This window comes from Pectinophora gossypiella, chromosome 21 (genome assembly GCF_024362695.1).
Source record: "Pectinophora gossypiella chromosome 21, ilPecGoss1.1, whole genome shotgun sequence".
Classification (NCBI taxonomy): Eukaryota; Metazoa; Arthropoda; class Insecta; order Lepidoptera; family Gelechiidae; genus Pectinophora; species Pectinophora gossypiella.
In genome coordinates, this window is record NC_065424.1 from 8036629 (window position 1) to 8059858 (window position 23230).

Genomic DNA, 23230 nt, shown 5'->3' on the forward strand with positions numbered 1-23230 from the left:
TACAGGTTTTACAGTTTCCCGCCATTTAAATATTAGTCAAAAAATTTATACAGACAACGTAACATGCGTGTAATGGAATGTAGAATTCTGCTTTCGACCAGAAATTAAAAACCGTAAACTACCGGGTTTTTGCAGTTTTTATTAGTTATCTTTTCTGTACTTTATTTTCGTAAATTATTATCCAAAAACTTTTAATATTATTCTATTTCATCATCTATTCAAAAATTAAGCGAAAATATTGAATATAAACAAAGTTTTGTAAATGGAAATTAAGTGAAATGACAAGTTCATTTTTAATTTGTTTGATGCTTTAATTTCCGAACGAGAACATTTTCGAATGATTTGGCAGAAAAAAGCTACAATCGCTTTCTTTTATCGCTAAATAGACAATAATTCTCAATTTACTCGTTGAATATTGTTAAGATCAACGATTTTAATATTGCCCGTATGTAGGACAGCGATAAACGTAACAAGAGTTTGAAGAAATACGATTATCGAAACGGTAAGTGATTTCAAAGTTAGCGCTCGACCACCGCGTTTTTGTGTATCTTTATCTTGTTTATTTTGAAAAATTGACATGTTTAGTGTTATATAAGTGATCATGATAATATTAAGGACATTTAGCGCATGTATAACTGTATTAAAACCGCCAACGTTCGTCAGAGGTAACATATTTTTAGCACACGTAAAATGATCTTAAGGCTAATTCATATTAGTTATATTAAAATTACTACTGCACAAGTTACTAGGTTATCTAACTGTTAAAACCAAGTTGCGTTCAATGCTCTAATACAAATATGATAATAATAATGTATCTATAATGAACCATATGTTCTGCATAGACACTATTATCAGAAATGTTTGAGTCTTAAGTTCATAATTGTGATCTATGAAATAATCTCTAAAAATAACTTACAGATTCAGTAAAGTACAAATATAAAAGAAAATAGTTACAAAAGAGGTTTAACTGACTATAAGTAGGTATAGTTTTGTAGAGTTTTGAATTTAAGGGTTAGATTTACATATCCCCCAAATCTACAACAAGGATGTAAGGCCTAAAATCATTTATGTCTCACACTATTGTGTCTGGAAATTGATGCCCTAGGTTTCTATTCTCAAACTGTGTTACTGCTATCAGTGGTATGATAATACAAAAAATAATAATGTAATTACAAAGCAAATCTGCAATAGTTACCTGATAAAAATATTTAAGTGGAGTGCACATATTTATTAAGATAAAGAAATATTTTACAAAATATTAAATGCACACCATAAAAACCATCTTGGGTTTGTCTTGGCATGCCATCACTTCATAAAAAATAGTACGATTTATCTAAGCGCATGTTCGCAACCCTGCAACTCACGTCAACACGACAACAGCGTGACAAGTTGCCGGCAACAAATTGCCAGATGTGACCAACAGAAGGCCAATACTCATAATCATTAGGTACTTACAATTTCATTCAGCCGGTTACCATGTAATCAGATAAGGTTGGACTCAAAGCTAATGATATAATAAACATTCCATAAAAGTCACACTCTGTTGGAAACAATATTCAATTAGCGTCATTGCATTAGCAGAAAAGAAGGTATTGTAGTTGGAAGAATGTGTAATTACTCCTATTATCAAAGCGAGGCGTAGTTGGAATTAGTGTTGTGAAGTGTACAGGTTTGGAAGTCCCGCTTTTCAAGTGTTCTAAGTCTACTTCTGATTCTTTGTGATTCGTCACTGTGAGAGTCTGCAAGTTGCATGCCAGCTCCTTGCATGTGCCGGCTACTTTCCCTGTATACAACATTTGCAACCTAACCTGTAAACAGTACATTCAAAAATTGCGCAGTCTACTTACATGCTAAGTACAGGCATGCCAGTTAACATAATACACTTGAAAGTAGCTAGCATATGCTAGGCTCATTGCAAGTGTATTCCCATCTTGGTGTCATGTCTTACAATCCTGGGTCCTGCTTTTTTTTTTAACTCATCAGACTTAGCAACATCACTAGTCACAATAGTTAATTATTTGATGAAAAGGAGGTAACCATTTGCTCATCAAAAACTAAGTATTAGGTAAGTTGGCAGCTAGTCGAGACAACCTAGTCGTGTTGCATGTATTTTCATGCAATTTATTGTCTGTGCAACTCATGTTCACTTTTGAACACAATGTCGCCTGGTGGTAAGTGATAAAGTGGCCTGTTTATGCTCTAACACTGACAGTCAGCCATTATTATTGAATAAATTCAAATTCAAAAATATCTTTATTCAGTAGTTAACATAGTTACACTTTGAATCGTCAATTTTTACATAACAAACGTCTCATCCGCCTAAAACTACTGCAGCTTCTCACAACCTGTATAGCCGATAATATAATAATAGGAACCACAAGTTATCAGAAGACACTTAGCCAGTATTAGTGTTCAAGTTCTTTTTTACTCCTTTTAATGCAATCTATCAGCAAGGATACTCAGTAATATTTATGATTCTCCACATTATCAGACCTGCAAGTTCCATCCTAAATGGGTACTAGATTTAGTCTTGTGGGGCTTTCCTCTTCAATCAAAAGTGTTTGGGTTTCTCATTAGCTCCATTGTCATTTCGTTTGAGTGGTTTTAAAGTTTGAAGACGATAGAGTATACCTATAGAATAGAATAGAAATTGTTTATTATAAAAGGACACCACACACAAAATCGAGACAATTTTGCGACGAAAAATTCCACTTGACATCAACTCAGAATCATGGTCTGATTTATCCCCCTCAGTATGTGTTACGGTGCCACTAACACCTTGTATAGTCTTAATGTGTATAGTACCATAGCACATTAACTTTTTTGACAAACATGTTAATGCGACAGAGTTCTAGTACAGAACATTGCTCATGAGTTCATGACTGTACATAATAATTTTAATGACACATATAAAGTCATATTACAAAAAAAAAACGAATATAAAATGAATATTCTGACAATACAATACAAAATTGTTTATCGCACATAAAACTGAAGAAACATATTCACAATGACTTTAGTGATATTGTTATGTGAAAGATAAGTGTATAGCCAGTTATCAGTCAGTGTAAATAGCGAGACTACTGCAGCAGTTTCGATTTGTCACAGGTTTTATTTATACTTATTTAACTTTATGACATCATGACATAACATAGCGCTACGCGTGTATCTCCGAAGGTGTAGATTGAGGTGTATAGTCCATACACCCACTCGTCAGCTATGTTTTTGTTCCATGTAATAGGGGGCAGAAAGCAGTGGATGATTGCACAGGACTGGAAAGGATGGCGTGAAAGAAAGGAGGCTAATATCCAGCAGTGGAAGGTTATTCGCTAAGTAGAATAAGGAGGGCCTATTGCCATTTGCTTATTTTTCCCAAGAGCTCGGTGGCGCAGCGGTAAACGCGCTCGGTCTGCGATTGTTGACGTAAAGCAACTTTCGCAGAGGCCGGTCATAGGATGGGTGACCACAAAAAAAAAAAGATTTCATCTCGAGCTCCTCCGTGCTTCGGAAGGCACGTTAAGCCGTTGGTCCCGGCTGCATTAGCAGTCGTTAATAACCACCAATCCGCACTGGGCCCGCGTGGTGGTTTAAGGCCCGATCTCCCTATCCATCCATAGGGAAGGCCCGTGCCCCAGCAGTGGGGACGTTTATGGGCTGATGATGATGATGATTGCCATTTACTGGGCACAATCTGGGCAGTATCTTCAGACTGCATCCGATTCGAGTCGGAGAATGACGGACAGAAGAAAATTAAACTACAAACACAAATACACTTTATTGCACCAAAATAAAAAGAAATAATTACAAAAAGACTCTTAACTAGGTACATGGCAATTGGCGGCATTATCACTTAAAACGATTTCTTCCAGACAACCATAAGGTGAGGAAATGTGTAAAAATTGAAATTGATAGATTGCGAATCGAAATTGAGATTGAAAGATTTGCAAATTCTTGCAAATAAATATATAACATACATACAAATATATATATACCTACCTAACCTTTATACCTATTATGCCATACAAACAAACTACCATACAAATTGTTCTGTAGACATTTCGGATCCATCTTTTGACTCGGATCGGATAAGAAAGGGAACAGTGCTAAAATGCCCTAATAATTTTCATGTTATGTTTCAGTTCGCGCAATGTCGAACGGCGCGGTAAGCGTGAAGTTCCGATGGGGGTTGACACCGAGTGACCCGGAACGACAGCCCACACTGTTCGTGGGCCAAGGGCCGCATTTGTCAGCGTTGAGTTGGGCTGATGTGAAATGCAAGCTGGAGTCTAAGGTTACTGAAGAGGTAAGTAGTTTAGTGGTTAATGCATAGGCCCTAGATGTAGAGGTTCGATTTCTGATGGGGATATTTTCGAAGCATAAAAAGGTAAAGGCATAAAAATAATCGAACGCATAAATTTTAGCCAGAATTTTTTTTCACAATATTTTACATTGGCCAATAACCCGACATAATTTAGTTGACAGTGCAGTCATGAGCAATATCATATACCCACTTTAGAACCCTGTCGCACTATTATATTTGACATTTAATGAGACTCACGGTTTCATTTGTCAAAAAAAAAATAATGTGACATGGTTTCAAAATGTATATAAGTATATTAGTACTCGTGACCGTACAAGTCAAACGGGTTGCATATCAACGAGGTGTATTTGTATCTGCATTGAAAATAGTATAGCTTAGAGTAAAAAAAATGAGTTTAAAAACTAAAACCTGACTGCGGAAAAGTCACGCTCTAAAAAGTATGAAACAAGAAAATACGTATGTCTCTTTGAAATACTTCCGAATGTGACTGATATATGCCAAGTTAGCCGTGGTAAGCAAACTCTTGGGATAAATTAGCATATTTTTATTTTTATTATTATCGGGTTTTATTTATTAAGATAACATGCTTCCGATACGCGTTTTATGCAAGATTTGGAGAAGAAATCTAAGAACATGTCTGAGCTATCATGTTATCATAAACTGCCTATATACGTCCCACTGCTGGGCACAGGCCTCCCCTCAATCAACCGGAGGGGGGTATGGAGCATACTCCACCACGCTGCTCCACTGCGGGTTGGTGGAGGTGTTTTTACGGCTAATAGCCGGGACCAACGGCTTAACGTGCCCTCCGAAGCACGGAATCATCTTACTTTTTCGGACAATCAGGTAATTCAAGCCTGAAAAGTCCTTACCAAACAAAGGACAGTCTCACAAAGTGATTTCGACCATGTCCCCATCGGGAATCGAACCCGGACCTCCAGATCGTGAGCCTAACGCTCTAACCACTAGACCACGGAGGCTGTTGTATCATGTTATCAGTTCAACGTAATTATCGGGCAATTACAAGAAATCCCGCAAGTAAATGCTAGAAATATATACATATTTGAAGTGTGCAAATTAAGCCCTTTCATATGATACCAAAACACTACCCTCTTTTTGTCCTCTATGTCCTCTAGAGGGCGCCACATTGATTTTAGCGGGACATCACATAGCCTGTAACCACCGGACAATCAAGACGCTTCTAGTGACACTTCATTTGTTAAATTCTGACGCGTGGTTTAGAAGTTAGATTGAAACAGACGTGCATACATACAGTCATGAGCAATATAATGTACCCACTTTAGGACTCTGTCGCACTAACACATTTGACATTTAGTGAGACTTACAGTTGAATTTGTCAAAAATGTTAATGTGACATGGTACCAAAGTGTATGTACATATTAATGCTCGTGACCGTACATAGCGGTCGAACATGTAACCCTCCTTAATTAAAACACATAATAACGGGTTCTTACCGCGTTTAAATGGGGATATGAGACTCCCGATATTTCGACACTGTTGCAAGTGCCATGATCACGGGATGACTGATGAGATTGGACCCCGATTGAACCCGTTATTATGTGTTTTAATTATGATAATAACCGCGTAAACTTAAAACAATGTATGTAACCCTCCTTGTTGGTTGGGCGCAGTCGCGTAGTTAGGTGTATGCAAGAAGCAGGGCGATTATGTAGCCCCCACTAACACCCCACATAACAACTTCCGTGGTCTAGTAGTTAGAGCATTAGGCTCACGATCTGGAGGTCCGGGTTCGATTCCCGATGGGGACATTGTCGGAATCACTTTGTGAGACTGTCTTTTGTTTGGTAAAAAGTAAGATGATTCCGTGCTTCGGAGGGCACGTTAAGCCGTTGGTCCCGGCTATTAGCCGTAAAAACACCTCCACCAACCCGTATTGGAGCAGCGTGGTGGAGTATGCTCCATACCCCCTCCGGTCGATTGAGGGGAGGCCTGTGCCCAGCAGTGGGACATATGTAGGCAATGTATGTAATGCAGCCCCCGCTTGCCGGCAGTGCTGGTCCCGCGGCGTCCGCTGCAGCGCGGCGGGGGCGGGCGAGGCGGTGGAGCTGTGGCCGCGCGGCGCCGCGCTGGCCGCGCTGCCCCCGCGGCGCTCGCGCCACGCCGCGCCGGCGCGGCCGCACGCGCTCGCCAAGCTCGTGCGCAGCTACCCCGCCAACACTGACTTTATTGTTGTGAGTATGGATCTATCATGTCTTAATGTATGTTCCCCTGACACGTACAAAATCTCGTTCTAACACAAGGCACGGTTCATCATCATCATTTAAATTTTAATTATATTATTTAATTATTGTCAAATTCAATTTTAAATTCGTATGCCAATTCTTGGCTGAATGTGCTGAGACCGATGACAACACTGTAATATCTTGTAACACGCAACATTCACGAATAAATATATTTGTATTTGTATCATTTTACGTAAATAATAAGCCGCCAAGAAAAGAAGAGTATCTATTACATTTTTGGGGCGTTGTGGCACTCCCTCAATGTCGGAGTGTCACAACATATTGCTGAGCTGACGTCCCTTTTTAGAAATAAGGTTTAATTACTATGTTCACTTCTACTGTGTATCAATACCTACATATCGACGGGGAAGAATCAAATACTCCTATATACAGGGTGTTAGTGACATCGTAACGAATACTCAGAGGGATGATTCAGACCATGATTCTGAGTTAATATCAAGTGGAATTTTCCGTCGCAAAATTCATGTTTTTATTCACTTGATATTAACTCAGAAGAATCAGCTGAATCATCCCTCTCAGTATTCGTTACGATGACACTTACACCCCGTACAAGTACATATGGTAGCCATACAAGTAGGTATGGGTGTTAGTGACACTGTAACGAATACTGAGGGGGATGGTTCAGACCATGATTCTGAGTTGATATCAAGTGGAATTTCGTGTCAAAAAATTCATGAAAATTTTACTTTTCTTTTTAATTATTTTCCAATCCATACTTTTGCGACGGAAATTTCTACTTGATATCAACTCAGAATCATGGCCTGAACCACCCCTCAAAGTTTTCGTTACGATGTCACTAACACCCTGTATATTATTTATATTCCGTGTTATTCATAATAGTTTGTTGTCCCAAATAATAACAGTAATAAAAAAAAAGTGTTAATCTGATTGGTTATGATACCACAGCTGGTGTGCCGCAAATGCGACGTGCTAGCGAGCGGCGTGGCCATCGCGCGCTCGTTCCCGCTGTACTCGGCGCGCTCGGGCACCAGCCCGCTGGGGGCCGGCCCGCCGCCGCCCGCCGCCAGGACCGTCACCGTCGAGATACTGCTGGTCAACGAGGACCAGGCCGGTGAGTGCGTGTTATAAAATACAGATCTTTGTGTGTGTGCGAGTGCATGTCAAATTTCAAGCATCTAACTTATGCAGTTTAGATTTTTTTGATACAACATTTTTTTCCCGCTAACTCCCATTTTTCAAAATACAGCCATAACTAAACTTTATATTATTATTTACTAAGGTATGCATGCATGCTAGATTGAAAACATCTACTCGTATCTTACGCGGTTTAGATTTTTTCATACAACTGTTTTTTCCTGCTAACTCCCGTTCCCGTGGGAACTTTGCAATATCCGGTTGCAACTAAGCTTTAAGTTTACTAAGGTACCTGTACAAAAATATTTTTATTCAGTAGATAACATAGTCATTTTTTACATAATGAAAAACCTCGACACAGTGACCTAGACGTTCTTTAAAAAATCTCTACCCACCCATTAGGGATCACGGGCGTGTGTTGATATATGTACGGTCACGAGCCAACGTCATCAACGTCGACCACTTCATTGAGGTACGGTCACGACTTCACGAGCATTAATTTGTATACACTTTGAAACCATATCACATTAACTTTTTTTTTAAATAAAATGTAAATCTCATTAAATGTCACATATTATGAGAGTGCGACAGGGTTCCAAAGTGGGTACATGATATTGCTCATGACTGTATGTATTGACTAAGTTGTCATCAAGCTGGCTCTCACGAAATGTTACGAAACTGGCCCTCCTGAGCTTCTTCTCAGCATCTAATTGCACAAGTGTCTCCCCAGATGGCGACACGACAGAGGAAGAAGGCATTGGCCCCCTGGACCCAGCACTGCTGGACAACAGCCTGTCGGCTGCGGAGCTGGCCACGCTGCAAGACGTGGCCGACAACGTCCGGCTGGCCGCAAGCATCGCAGACATGCCCGCCAACGTCATCAACGTCGACCACTTCATTGAGGTACTGTGATGTAGCGTTGCCGGACCATCGATGGTTTGGAAGCTAGTTTAAGTTTAGTGTAAAATACCTTGTCAATGCACCTTTACCTTTAAAATACCTTTTCAGCACACTTTTACGTTTAAAATACCTTTTCAGCACACCTTTACCTTTATTTGTGTGTGTGTGTGCGTGTGTATACACTCATTGTTTGTGTATACACACACACGCGCGCACACATAAACACGCACACACTCATTGTTTATTATTAAATTCTATATTTTTGTAATTGTTACAGTTAGATTATAATATTAATGTTTCCACAAATATGTACGACGGAACCCTGCCTTCCAAGTCACAAGTTTTCCACTTAGTTTGGAAGTCAGTGGACCATGCTTCGTACCATGTTCCAGTTAAAAATAAGCTCAATGTACTAAACATTGTTACTGTAACTGTTGACAATAAATTATTTATTTATTTATTTAAAATACCTTTTCAGCACACCTTTACCTTTAAATACACAACAGCCTATATACGTCCCACTGCTGGGCACAGGCCTCCCCTCAATCAACCGGAGGGAGTATGGAGCATACTCCACCACTATTAAATAATGATAATGTACTATTACATAGATATAAGTTTAATTGTAACTAATAATTATAGTAACTCTCATTATCATTCTTTTTATTATTATAGACTAAAATGGTGCTAATTCCTGTAAATACCATCTAATTTTATTTTAAATTATATCTGTCATTTTCTTATCCGCCGAAAAGGAAAGGGACGGGTAATCGACAAGCATAAAATTTATGGAACACACGTCAGTTATAAGCACAAATCTAAAACAACCGTCTAAAATTTTTACATTGGCCAATAACCCGACAGAATTAAGTTGACAGCACACGTCAAACGGTTTGCATATCAGCGAGATACCTTTTTGATTCGCCCGGGTTATTCATTCATTTACTCATTCTTCCTAAAATTAAGAGCTGTCAATCATCCGTTCCTTTCATTTTCGGTGGATAAGAAAAAGACAGGTATAACTTAAAGTAAAATTAGGAGGTGTCTGCAGGAATCGGGGCCAGTGTATGTCTAAATGAATAAATAAAATAAAACTTATGAATGTCTTATGCAGGCGGCCTGCAAAATAGCGAAAGAGCTGGACATCCCCGCGCCGACAATAATCCGGGGCGAGGAACTGCGAGAACGAGGCATGGGGGGCATCTACGGGGTGGGCAGGGCCGCGGCGTCCCCGCCGGCGCTCGTGGCACTGTCCTACAAGGCGCCCGGGGCCAGCGAGAACGTGGCCTGGGTCGGCAAGGGTATCGTCTACGACACAGGCGGGCTCAGCATCAAGAGCAGGGTGAGACACTTTTTTTCTCCAATGTCACCAGTGAGAAGACGACCTCCGTGGTTGAGCGTTCGGCTCACGATCCGGAGGTCCCGGCTTCGAATCCCGGTGGGGACATATCACAAAAATCACTTTGTGATCCCTGGTTTGGTTAGGACATTACAGGCTGATCACCTGATTGTCCAAAAAGTAAGTTCCATAATGTATTTAATTAATGTACTTACCAATGACATGTCGCTTACGTTACCAATAAAGATTTGTATTTGTAAGATGATCCGTGCTTCGGAAGGCACGTTAAGCCGTTGGTCCCGGTTACTACTTATTGATGTAAGTAAGTAGTCGTTACATGAACCATGTCAGGGGCCTTTGGCGGCTCAATAATAACCCTGACACTAGGCTTGATGGGGTTGGTAATTCACCTCGCAACCCACACGATAGAAGAAGAACCAGTGATCGGGATAGGCAGTGCCATTTACGAGATTTTTCTTAACATGGATCACACATCACTAATTTAAGAGCCACGCTCTTGTCGGTGTGGCGTTCTCCATGCTACTTTTTAGGGAAAAATAGGGCAGTGGTTTCCCTCTTGCCGCGTTTGATGCGAGTGAGATAGCGCCCAGAGTAGACTAGGTATTTCGAAGCCGTACTAGGACATATAACGCAACATGGATATGCCTCCCAAATCTTGAATCTCGAAACATAATATTCGAATTTTTATTAAACATTTATTTTTATTTTATGAATTATTTTAATAATTTGTATGTTAAGTATTTGTATTGTTTTTTGTTTATAATGTTTTATCGCGCTTTTATTTTATTTAAAAAATCAGAATCATTTATTCAACGTAATTATCATGGATAAACCTGTTGAAAGTCTATGTAACATTTTTGAATTTACGTCATTTCGCAAGGTGTTATGGCTGAGGAGAAGAAATGACAAGAAACTGCAACAGCAACACATCTTTTAAATCAATGAGGGTACATTACATGAGGTACTAGAGGAACACATTAAATACCAGACATTTTTGAACTGTTTGTCAAATAAATGTTGCGTGCGCCAGGCGTCGATGGTGGGCATGAAGGGCGACTGCGCAGGCGCGGCGGCGGTGCTGTGCGCCTTCGCGGCCGCCGTGCGCGCGCGGCCCGCGCTGCACCTGCACGCCGTGCTCTGCCTCGCCGAGAACGCCGTGGGGCCGCTGGCCACCAGGTATGCACCACCGATACAAATATACAATACTAATGTCTTTTTTGCACAATCACACAAGAAAAGAATAGTGTCGTAAGACAGAAGACGTAAAATAGGCCTAATTGCTAAAAAGTAATTTTTGACATCAATGCTGTGAAGCCTTTCGTCATTCGCAAAATGACAACTTGTCACAATAGCACCATTCGCAAAATGACACCTTGTCGCAAAAGCCACTTTCGCAAAATGACAACTTGTCACAAAAGCCACTTTCGCAAAATGACACCTTGTCACATAAGTGACATTCGCAAAAAGACAACTTTTCACAATAGCATCATTCGCAAAATGACACCTTGTCACAAAAAACACATTCGCAGAATGACACTTTGCCACGAAAACCACATTTGTGGAATGCCATACGGGCATAATGAAAATGTTTATTTAATAATAAATAATAGTACCTAATAATAATAGTATAATGGCCCCGATTCCTGCAGACACCGCCTAATTTTATTTTAAGTTATATCCATCATTTTCATATCCGTCGAAAAGGAAAGGGACGGATGATTCACAGCTCTTGATTTTAGGAAGAATGAGTAAATGAATGAATAACCCGGGCGAATCAAAAGGTACGTCGCTGGTATGCAATCCGTTTGACGTGCTGTCTACTTAACTGTGTCGGGTTATTGAAGGATGTAAAATTTTTAGACGGTTGGTTTAGATTTGTGCTTAAAATTGACGTGTGTTCCATAAATTTTATGCTTGTTGATTACCCGTCCCTTTCCTTTTCGGTGGATAAGAAAATGACAGATATAACTTAAAATAAAATTAGATGGTATTTACAGGAATTAGCACCAATGTATTCCGAATTTCGGCTCGGTTTGAATCTTAATGTTTACATTTTAATGTTTGGATAATGAAAAGTATGCATGTTGCCAAACACTAAAATGATATTTTTTACAGAATGGCTACATCGGTTTCTCGACGACGTGATAGGCGTTTATCGTGACGGTAATTTAATCGAGCGTGTCACGCGTGTTAGGGAAAATGAAAACTTATTTCAACATAAGTCACGCTGTGCATGTTAGAGGGGCTGGATACTGGTATACTCGTTATGTTATGTTAATAAACCCTCTGTAACCTGTAGGCCGGACGACATCCACACGCTGTACTCGGGTCGCTCGGTGGAGATTAACAACACGGACGCGGAGGGCCGGCTGGTGCTCGCGGACGGCGTGGTATACGCGCACAGGGACCTCAAAGCCGACATCATCGTCGACGTGGCCACACTCACCGGCGCACAGGTTTGAAAATTCAAATTCAAAATATTTATTTCGGAAACTAAAGTCAAAGTATTTATTGCACACCATATGGTAAACAGTTGTTATACATATTATAGTACCACATATGGACCCGGGAGGGTATAGCAAAAATAACAAGAAACTAAATTAAGCTAGAAATACAAAAAAAAATAACTGGTCCATATTATGTTGGTAACAAAAAGCTTAACCTAGTATTAGTAACAGATTCGAAAGACGACAATATAAAAATAAGATACATGAGACCGGCTCGAGTCACCGAAGACGCGGGCAGCTATGTAACTTAATAAACTTTTAGGGATACCCGCAGTGGAACAGCGTGGGGAGTATGCTCTATAACCCCTCTGGCCTCCGGCTGATTGAGAGCCCTGTGCACAGCAGTGGGCAAGTTGTTGTTGTGATACCAAACGACTTATTTACCATGTTACAGCCTGTAAACCTTGGTACCTATCTAAGTATTGTAATATTACATATTTAAGGGTTTTCAGCAAATAGAGACATTAAAGACATTTCTACTACACGTTTCGTAACACTGGCCGAGTAGTTATTCAAAAACCTTAAGATAATAAAAAGTGTTTCCATGTGAGTTTGAGTCCACCGTCCCGTGGGTGTCCACAGGGCACGGCGACGGGCAAGTACCACGCGGCGCTGGTGTGCAACCGCGCGGCGCTGGAGGCGCGCGCCGTGGCGGCGGGGCTGCGCGCCGGCGAGCCCGCGCACGCGCTGCCGTACGCGCCCGAGCTGCACTTCCCCGAGTTCTGCAGCGCCGTGGCCGACATGAAGAACAGCGTCGCCGTGAGTACGCCACGCGCCTCGCGCCTCGCCACTCTGTGTCGGCTGAAGTACTCCGACATTAACTAGTGCTCACGCCTCACCGAGCTGTCTAACCTGGGGCCTGTTTAATAAAACTTACAATTGTAAATTACAACGACAATTTGATGTTCATTACGTAGCTAATATGACACTGCAAAATATTCGTGATCACACACTCCGCAATGTACATCAAATTGTCATTGTAATTTACAATTGTAAGTTTTATTAAACAGGCCCCTTGTCGAGCCAATAGGCTACTTTCCTACTAGTCAAATCAGTTCCTTTTTACTAAACGTCAAAACACGAAATTACTATGGAATTCGTATGAAAAAGCACACTGTGACGTCATAGAAAAACGTGACAAAATGTCGCACTTATTATTACGGATTTCTTGATTAAAATTCATAAATAAGTTAAATAGAAAAAAGAAAATGATTTTCGTTAGTTTTAGTTCTGTCTTTATTTAAAAATCTGAATTTCATAATTTATCTTGAACCTAGTTAACGACCCAATTGTGTTAGTGAAAACTAACACGAACCAGCCGATGCGAACGTATCGGCTGCCGACCTCACCCGCTCTGGGTCTTACTTTGGTCTTAAGTAACCCGCTCTTCAGTAAGGGGAAGAACATGCGTATTGCCTCTTTTATTAATAAGGCGGTTAATATTTTTGTACGTGTTAACGATATATGTACATATTACCTGATCAAGTACACAGGTCAGTGTGGGTAATAACGTGATACGTCAACAGGACCGCAACAATGCGCAGCCGTCGTGTGCTGGCTTGTTCATCCTGGCGCAACTCGGCTTCGACTTCCCCGGTTCCTGGCTGCACATAGACATGGCTGCCCCGGCTACCAGCGTAAGTTAACATATTTCATTACAATATTTTCACCCGGAACGTAAAGTAAGATGATCCGTGCTTCGAAAGGCACGTTAAGCCGTTGGTCCCGATTACAATTTACTGATGTAAGTGAGTAATCGTTACGTGAGCCATGTCAGGGGCCTTTGGCGGCTCAATCATAACCCTGACACCAGGGTTGATGAGGCTGGTATTCCACCTCACAGCCCACACGATAAGAAGAAGAGATTCGGAACTTAGGATTCACTTACGCTCCGGACCACGAAATCAAATATATTTCTCGTCAAAAACACCGAAACACTTCCGAATTTTACTAACAAAACGCGAATTTTAAATGGGAATTTGGAAAATACTGTAAAATGACATTTACTTTTATTCTTATTACTCTTGTTTCATATCTTTATGATAGTCTTTATGAAAGATAAATTTACAAAGTGATTCGATTATGATGATAGGTAAGTGTAGTTAATCATATAATGCTAGATATTTAATTGACTGTGTCCAGTCTTCTCTAGTGTGGGTCGATGAGCGATCATTCCAATTCTGGTGTCCTTGGTCCTGACATGGCTAATGTCACAAATCAGGATACCAGATTAGAACGTACTGCCCTTGAATCTGTCAAAATAGATTCGCCTCAACACCACATTCGCAAAATGACATATTCTTAAAAATTCACATACCAAAACATACATACATACATAAACTCACGCCCGTAATCCCTAATGGGGTGGGCAGAGCCACAAGCAATCAAAGACAACTTGCAGCCACTGTTGATACGGTGTCGTAAGCTACTAAAATGCACATACCAAAATGACACTTAAAATTTTTTTTTGAACAATATATTATGCTAGTTTCCTATTCTGCGAATCCATATTCATAACTTTTGTGTCTAGTTGTCATTTTGCGAAAATGGATTTTGTGACATGGTGTCATTTTGCGAATGTGGTATATTTATATTATTGTGCTTTCAATCCTGCTTATTATAAAATGCTCCCCCCCAGGGCGAGCGCGCCACGGGCTACGGCGTGACGCTGCTGTGCGTACTGTTCGGTGCGCACACGCAGTCCCGCCTGCTGCGGGCGCTGGCGCCCGCGCCGCTGCTGCGCGGCTGACGGACCACCCGACATGCACCACTACTATACTATACTAACCTCATTCAATGTAGCTTAATTACAGTGACAGAAAAACAAGTTTATACCCTAGTGCGAAAGAGACCAGAGATATCTCTCACACTAAGCTATACAGGCTGTTAGTAACACCGTACCGAATACTGAGGGGGGATGATTCAGCTTATGATTAAGAGTTAATATCAAGTGGAATTTTCCGTTGCAAAACTCATGAAAATATTAGTGTATTTTAAAATTATTTTCAGTTCCATACTTTTGCGACGGAAAATTCCTGATACTAACTCTAATCCATGAGCAGAATCTTAGTATTTGGTACGCTATCACATTTCCTTGTATACTATATAATTATCTCTGATGTCATCACAGTATGTTATATGTAACATGAAAGTACAGAGACACAGTCATAATTTTTTACAAGAAAAGTTTTCATAAAAAGGCTTCTGGCGCATTTTTATTTCCATTTTAAGCACATGGGTTTTGCACTTTTATTTAGTAGGTACTAATAAGCATGATAAATTGAATATATCGGTGGCTTTTCTATATATTTTTATTACAAATGTAATATTATTATGTTTGGTATGCATATGTGCATTTTATAATTCATTTTATTTTTACTTAACCATAAGAGCATCTAGTAATATTTGTGTAATTACAATGGTAGCCAAAAGCGCGGGAATTCTCAAAACGCAATGGCTGACTGGGGTTTTTTTTTATAGATTAACGTGTAAATGTACAACGCCAATGGTTTATATGTCTTATAACTTTGGAGTTGTACATATCGAAGTTATAAATGTATATTCATCGAGAGTTTGGATTTGCCTGTCGTATAAACTATAATACAATAATTATATTACTTATTGCGTTTTTTTAGTCTCTCGTAAATACGTCAGGCAAATCACGCGCCATTACATAGCTAAATAATTTAAAAAATAAATAGACAATATACAACTGGTGTTACCATGTTAAAATACAAATAAATAGTTTTAACGAGTTACATTTGTAAAGCATAATAAAGTAAAATTGATGTTGTAATTTAGTTACAATTGATAAGTTGAAGAGGGTAACTTCTTTTTATTGCATTTTTTTAATATTCGTAGATGGGTAGCAAAAAATTCTTTAGTCCAAGGTTGCAGTTTGGCCATTAGTTTGGTACAAATTTTGGCACCATTTTGCCTTACTTTGGGCCTTATAATCTATAATTATATTATTACCTCATAAATATTCCGAATGTGTTCGACAAGAGCCAAATTTAAAAAAAAAAACTACTGCAATTCATTGTCTAATTAGCATTTAAGTAACACGTTTTTATTACTCATTTTGTGTTTTATTTTTGCTGAAATAAAGGATATTCAAATTAATATATTTTTTTAATTACTGCTTTGCTTTTGCAAAAAAATAACTATAGTTTATAATATGTTTTAAGGAAGGAAGGAAAATGAAAATCGCAAAATGTTTTGGTTATTATTGTATTTACCAGTTGGTTTAATCCAATAATAATGTCGAATAACACTAGTCAATGTATAAAAGCCCATAAAATCCGAATTTTGTATACAATACAATGTAAAATTTCGTCATGCTCAGTATAGTACATTAAAATACATGTAGACAAAAAATAAATGCATTGACGCACCCTCTAAATGGCAAGTTATTCTATATTTTTGGCAAAAACCTATTTATTACATATTCAAATTTATTATAAGAATAATTGCACAATTATGCTTTCTCCACCCTGAATATAAAAATAAAAACATTTGCTTTATATGAACTTTACGTACTCATTAAATACTGACTGATACCTCATTTTTTATTTTTCTATTCAGGCTCAATAAGTTACAGTACGAAGTAAATCATATCCATAAATAATAATTTCAATGTTAATTTAGTCCAAAAATAAAAAAATCTTGGTAGTGACTTAAACAAAAAGACAATTTTTTTACAAAATGACTAAAAAAATTTAGGGACAAAAAATATATTTTTGGGCCTGTTTTTGGCCGGGGGGTTAATATGCGCATTTTTATGTCGAGTCCGAAGCCCCCAGATTTTGATATTACGAAAATTACCACATCATTTAGCTATACGTATTCCGTTCTTTTGTCGTTGAACTTACAAGATGGAGACTAGTATAGATCAGTAAGTATAGTTCTAAAGTTAATACGTTGTGGTAGAAGACGGTGGTTTTATTGTGCAATTCATAAATCCCTGACTCCTGTCCCGTAGTTCGCGCCCCCTGCTCTGTTCAGAGCGTCTTTGAATTGGTCGATATCTATTTCCGACTGACTTTCCAACTGAAGTTCCACAGCAAAGTTCTGAAACAAGACAAAATATTTAAAACTACCGCGTGTAACTGCAATTATTTAGCAAAAATCGAAAATTGCGATGAACCAGTCCTACCCAGAAATCATACGTTTTGTCTCTTTTTATCAATATCAATGTAGTAGTAGCGAATGTTCACGTGCTAAAATCGGCGTAGTAAGGCCGCAGCGTAAGTCAAATTTTCGCGGGAAACGAAACGTCAAGTAGTCAACGGCCCCGTGCCAGAGCCCTAGAGGTTATTGTTATTTATTGGAAATATTAAGAAAATAAACCAAAATGCAAGAAATATACAATAAAGTTCCGTGCAGAGAAGAACAATTAAACGATTTATTTGACTACTTCGGTGAATACGGCGAGCCTTTACCGTGTTCTTTGTTTATTAGTGGTAATATGGGGACAGGCAAAACCCTTTGTGTCGAGACTGTTTTGCGATATTTAGGCTACAAATATGTTACTGTGAACTGCATTGAGTGTTATTCACCGAAGATTCTATACGAGGAAATACTATCAAGTTTGGAAGACGAAGAGGTAAACGTGAAAAGTGATTCAATGCTAGATTTTATAAACGGTCTCGTCCGAATACAAGAACAACAAACGAGCTATGATCCTATAGTTTTAATATTTGATAGAGCCGAAAGACTCCGTTCTATGGACCACAGCATTATTTGCACGTTTTTAAGGCTCCGAGAACTATGTAACCTCAACATCTGCTCAGTATTCATCACACATTTGATTTACGAAAACTTCGACTTTAAGATGGGCGTGCGGGAGCCCATAAAGATGTATTTCTCGAACTACGACAAGGAGGAATTGTTCAAAATAATACTTTTGCACCACAAATCCTTTGTACGTCATGTTTTAAGTGCTCAAGACGTTGACAATGATATTAGATCTGATGTAGAGAAGCCAGAGTTATTCGCCAACTTTCTCAACGCATTTCTGAGCGTATTCTACAGACCGTGTCGGGATTTGATTGAATTGCAACACATGGCTCGGGTGAATTTCGTCAAATACTGTGAACCAATCATAAAGGCCGAAATCCAGGCCCAAGACCTTACTAAACTCTGGCGTCACATCTCACCAATTCTGAAAACTAGTTTAGAGCTTCTCTACTTACGTATAAGTAATTCAAAGCCCCAAACCCAATCACCGGGCAAGGAAAATTCTGATTGGGATGACCACAAAACATACAATTTTGAAAATACTTTGAAAGAAGAGTTGACTTCAACAAAGACATTTGCTCAAAGCTTTGAACTGCCTTACTATGCCAAATATCTGTTAATAGCTTCTTATTTAGCAAGCTACAACCCACCTAAGGAAGACAAGAGATTATTCATGAAGAATCATGGAAAGCAACGGAAAAGAATGCAGCAGGTCCGAGCTAAAGCAAAAATCAATGAAAAGTTGAACACCCAACTCGGTCCAAAGGTATTCACTTTAGACCGGTTACTGGCCATTTTCTACGCAATTTTGGAAGAAAAAATTGGTTTAACCAGTAACTTATTGGCTCAAATTGCAACTTTAGTAGAATTAAAACTTATAGCTGGCACTAAAGAGATAGATCTGGACACGGCAAAATATAAATGTATTGTTGGCTATGACTTCATATCAGCCATTTCCCAGACTGTTGGGTTTAATATTAGAAAGTATTTGTATGATTTTATTTAAATGATTTTGTATTATGAACTAATTTATTGCACTTTGTATTTATGTTTTTATAATAGACTGTAAATAATTTAAAATACTTTATTCATAATACAATTTGAATGATGAAATAGTTGTATTTGGTATAAGTCTTGATTAACATGGGGGTTTAAGGTCACATTGGGTCACCTAAAAAAGTAAAATTGCTATTTGACATTTGTTTGCATTGCTTACTTTTATATGTGCAAATGTCAAACTGCAGTATTACTTTTTAGATTGACTGCCTTGACATAGCCTTTTTAGACCCCCTGGTCTATTGTACAATGTTATGTGTATGTATTGTATTTATTAGTTATTATTGCTATAAACCTGACACACTCCTTTTGCCGTGTTTACTGTCTTCATAAGTAACACAACATAAACAGCCTATACACATCTCACTGACCACAGGCCTTCCCTCAATCAAACGGAAGGGTATGGAGCATACTCCACCACACTGCTCAACTGAGCAGTACTTAATAATAATATAAATTATGTAAAAGAAAAAAAAAGTTGTAGGGGGATACTTTCAAGTCCTCATATATATTTACATAATTTATATTATTATTAAGTATTGCATGTCTGTCTACAAGCGTTTATCATTACGCACGTAAATAATAATCTTAACGACATCTGATCTAATCTGATATCTCCACAAAGTGTTGGTTGGTAGTATAAAAAAGCATTGCACATAATATAATTATTATTTTATTACATAAGTTTGTTATTACACAAGTGTCGCCGTCAAAATATATTTTCATGTTTATCATAAAAAAGCTAGATATGTTAATGGCAACATTGTTAAAATAATCTACTAAGTGATATGGAGTGTGGCGGGGTCATCGATATTTAAACATTCGAAATATCCGAGTGACAGAAAATTCAAATTCAAAAATATCTTTATTCAGTAGGTAACATAGTTACACTTTTGAAACGTCAATTTTTACATAGCTACTAAAAGTACTACAGCTTCTCACAACCTGTATAGCCGGGGAAAAGAAGCTGCAAGAAAAACCTCGGCACAGGGCCCTAGACGTTCTTTTTTTTTTTTTTTTTTATTCTTATTTTTAACGAGGCTTTGAACACCCTATGTGATCATGCCAGCCTCATAGGTGCTTTCGTGTACCTATCCCTTAGACAAGGGATTGGTCAACCAGATAGTATAAACTAAAAGCCTTATTTGATAGTGGCTCTGCCAACCAGCAATTGACTGCTCCGTTGCCAAGAGAAATCACACCTTGAGAGCGAAAAACCTTTCTTCTCACGTCTATATTCCGGGCACATTCCAACAAAACGTGGTAAAGGTCATCGACCATATGACAGACATGGCACAGAGGTGAAGGTTTAATACCCATTAAATGATAAAACTTATTTGTTGGGATGTGTCCGGAACGAAGCCTGAGAGCTGAAATCAATAGCTTCCTACTGAGGTTGGCATTCTCAAACCAAGGAGTCCATAGCGGACTTGCCTGGATAGACGTTCTTTAAAAAAATAAAAATAAAAAAATGATCCGGTGCGGCTAGATATGGTCGTAGGACCGTATGTCCTTTTAAAATCGAAACCCATTGCGTCCGGAATTCCCAAAGTGCCGTTCTAACACACCCCGGACACTTCATACAAAATACCTCGATTCACACTGACACTACACATTGACGTTACTGTACACGCGCATCTGTGTGTGACGTCTGACGCCATACGATTAAAGACTAAAGGGAGACCGAGGGGGTGAGGTAAACGTAGCTCAGCCGCTGGTGGGGAGCGGAGAGTTACGTTCTATACGTAGTATGATTCCTTATACTATGGTTCTGAACAGTACTCACGGAGATGATATCCTTGATGATGGCTTTGTCGGTGGACATCTTGGCGCGGTTGATAACTGACACGTTGGGCCCGACCCACGTCACGAACATGAACTTCTTGCGCTTCGACATCTCGTCGCCCATCTGCAACCTGAGGATAAAAAAAGATGATTTTTTTAACACAACAACATAAATCAATTGGGCTAGACACAAGATGAACTAAGCACACACACGCATCATTGAGGTTTCTGTAGACCAACGGGATAGGTGGTGAGCTGTATCGTCGTCTATTTAGTTTTTTGCATAACTTATTTTAGATTTACCGTATATGGCATTCGCTAATTGGCCGGACAAATGGGGAAAAGTTTAGAATAAATCATAATGACGGAAATTAAATGAATTTGTGTGTGCGTGTGTGTACACAGGACCACAGTGACTTCTTTGTGAGTAGATAGATCACTAACCTGAGGTATCCGAACGCCCGGTCGTCGTCTGAGAACTGAGTGCGGAACTCCGTGAAGTCGGAGCCCCTCGCTGAGCACACGATGCGTGCGCCGTCGAACTTGAACACCGCCCTGTAACCACATAAAACACAATTTAGGTAACACCATAGAATAACATGAGCTCGGTGGCGCAGCGGTTAACGCGCTCGGTCTGCGATTATTGAAGTAAAGCAACTTTCGCAAAGGCCGGTCATAGGATGGGTGACCACAAAAAAAAGTTTTCATCTCGAGCTCCTCCGTGCTTCGGAAGGCACGTTAAGCCGTTGATCCCGGCTGCATTAGCAGTCGTTAATAACCATCAATCCGCACTGGGCCCGCGTGATGGTTTAAGGCCCGATCTCCCTATCCATCCATAGGGAAGGCCCGTGCCCCAGCAGCGGGGACGTTAATGGGCTGATGATGATGATAGAATAACATATCATGCAGCTGAGCATTTTGGTATTTTAAGTTGAAATTTACGTCCTCGACTTGAGGAATTTACTCACTGGAGTTGAGCATTTACTGTCAACAAACATAACATAACCTTGACTTTAGCAACTGAGGGTAGTCACAAGTACATCCATCGCAAAATGAACTAAGTGCCCAGAACACAAATGAGATTGATTTTTGATCATCTTAGATGGGCTTCTATTTCTAGATTAGTATTTCATAATTCATTTTTGACGCAGACAAATACCCTATATTATTCTTGCCCGCGCGCCTAACCTAGGTACCGACCTACCTGCAATTTTTCATGGTGATTGTTTAACAAAATATCTATGCTAATAATATGCAATAAAATTGTACCCAGTCTAAGTGCTTAATGTAAAAATAATGTGAAAACAATTAAAGTTCAGTGAATTCTTAAGTGAAGTGTAGTGCAGTGTATATTTATGTTGTGAACTAACAAAACCCGTTCTGCCTGTTCGTAAAATTTTAATTTGTGATATTAACTGATCCAAAAAAGGACTGATCTAAAACTTTACTTCAATACCTACCTATCTAAGTGTAATGCCGATTAAATTAGGCATTACACACATAGTTGCGCGTGTACAATTACGTCAATGTGTAGTGTCAGTGTAAAACGAGGTTTTATGTATGAAGAGTCCGGGGTGTGTGTGTCTTAAATGACCGTAAGCAGTTATGGACAGGGAGCGCGCGCGGATTGTCTGTCTCGCTCACACTTACGCAGTAAGGCGCGACACGGTAAGAAATATATTTTTGTATAGAGCGTCCGAAGGGAAGCAAACGCTGATTTTCAGTCGCACCTTCCTTGTTCGACAGATCCTTAGGTATTTCACTTCCAAGCTAGTAATGTCAACATATCCGGTAATGGATGTGGTCATCAGACAGACGTAGGCCGGGGAAAGCGGCGCACACTCGGGGTAATAAGGAAACCGACGTCCACGCAGTAACGACGATAATGTCTGCGCCCGCGCACGGCAATCCGATTCGCCAACTAACTGATTGGATTTTGAATAATTTGAATTTATGCATTTAAGTAGATTAAATAATTCCATTTGCCTCAACCCTGAATTCTGACACGCATCTCTTCCTTCCTCCACATTCATCAATCGTGACCTAACCTGTATTGGGCTGGTTTTCCCTTTGCGGGTTGGAAGGTCAGACAGGCAGTCGCTTTTGTAAAAAACCGGACCTATCAAATCTTCAGGTTAGGTAGCGGACCCTGTGAAAATACGGGATAATGCTATTTTTTTTT

The 23230-nt window shown here is 39.3% G+C and overlaps 3 protein-coding genes across 6 annotated transcripts in view; 2 read left to right on the forward strand and 1 right to left on the reverse strand.

The window, feature by feature from the left end:
• The first annotated feature begins 304 nt into the window (after positions 1-304).
• Positions 305-16590, forward strand: LOC126376550 (probable aminopeptidase NPEPL1). Of its 4 annotated transcripts, none has more exons than XM_050024019.1 (11): positions 305-502; positions 4140-4303; positions 6355-6534; positions 7513-7678; positions 8432-8604; positions 9716-9943; positions 10992-11137; positions 12261-12417; positions 13051-13227; positions 13995-14105; positions 15107-16590. In XM_050024019.1, the coding sequence occupies exons 2-11, from the start codon at positions 4148-4150 to the stop codon at positions 15215-15217; spliced, it is 1605 nt and encodes a 534-aa protein (XP_049879976.1). In that variant the 5' UTR covers positions 305-502; positions 4140-4147; the 3' UTR covers positions 15218-16590. The 4 variants fall into 4 exon arrangements, with proteins under 4 accessions (XP_049879976.1, XP_049879975.1, XP_049879974.1 ...); XM_050024018.1 differs by lacking the exon at positions 305-502 and adding an exon at positions 513-665; XM_050024017.1 differs by lacking the exon at positions 305-502 and adding an exon at positions 2040-2171.
• A 92-nt stretch (positions 16591-16682) lies between these two features.
• LOC126376718 (coactosin-like protein) overlaps positions 16683-23230 on the reverse strand; it is a 41429-nt gene continuing 34881 nt past the window's right edge. Inside the window, exons 3-5 of the mRNA XM_050024274.1 lie at positions 21493-21603; positions 21050-21179; positions 16683-17538 (exon numbers count right to left, since the gene is read on the reverse strand). Coding sequence (XP_049880231.1) covers positions 17422-17538; positions 21050-21179; positions 21493-21603 — 358 coding nt within the window. The 3' untranslated portion in view covers positions 16683-17421. The remainder of the gene's footprint in view (positions 17539-21049; positions 21180-21492; positions 21604-23230) is intronic.
• Positions 17740-19268, forward strand: LOC126376585 (origin recognition complex subunit 5). Its single transcript, XM_050024071.1, has one exon. The coding sequence runs from the start codon at positions 17822-17824 to the stop codon at positions 19211-19213; it is 1392 nt and encodes a 463-aa protein (XP_049880028.1). The 5' UTR covers positions 17740-17821; the 3' UTR covers positions 19214-19268.

Coding starts and splice junctions, on each gene's coding strand:
- LOC126376550 (XM_050024017.1), top strand. CDS start 2,105: ATGTATTTTCATGCAATTTATTGTCTGTGCAACTCATGTTCACTTTTG. Junction 8,605..9,715: donor ACGTCGACCACTTCATTGAG/GTACTGTGATGT, acceptor TGTCTTATGCAG/GCGGCCTGCAAAATAGCGAA. Junction 13,228..13,994: donor ACATGAAGAACAGCGTCGCC/GTGAGTACGCCA, acceptor ATACGTCAACAG/GACCGCAACAATGCGCAGCC.
- LOC126376585 (XM_050024071.1), top strand. CDS start 17,822: ATGCAAGAAATATACAATAAAGTTCCGTGCAGAGAAGAACAATTAAAC.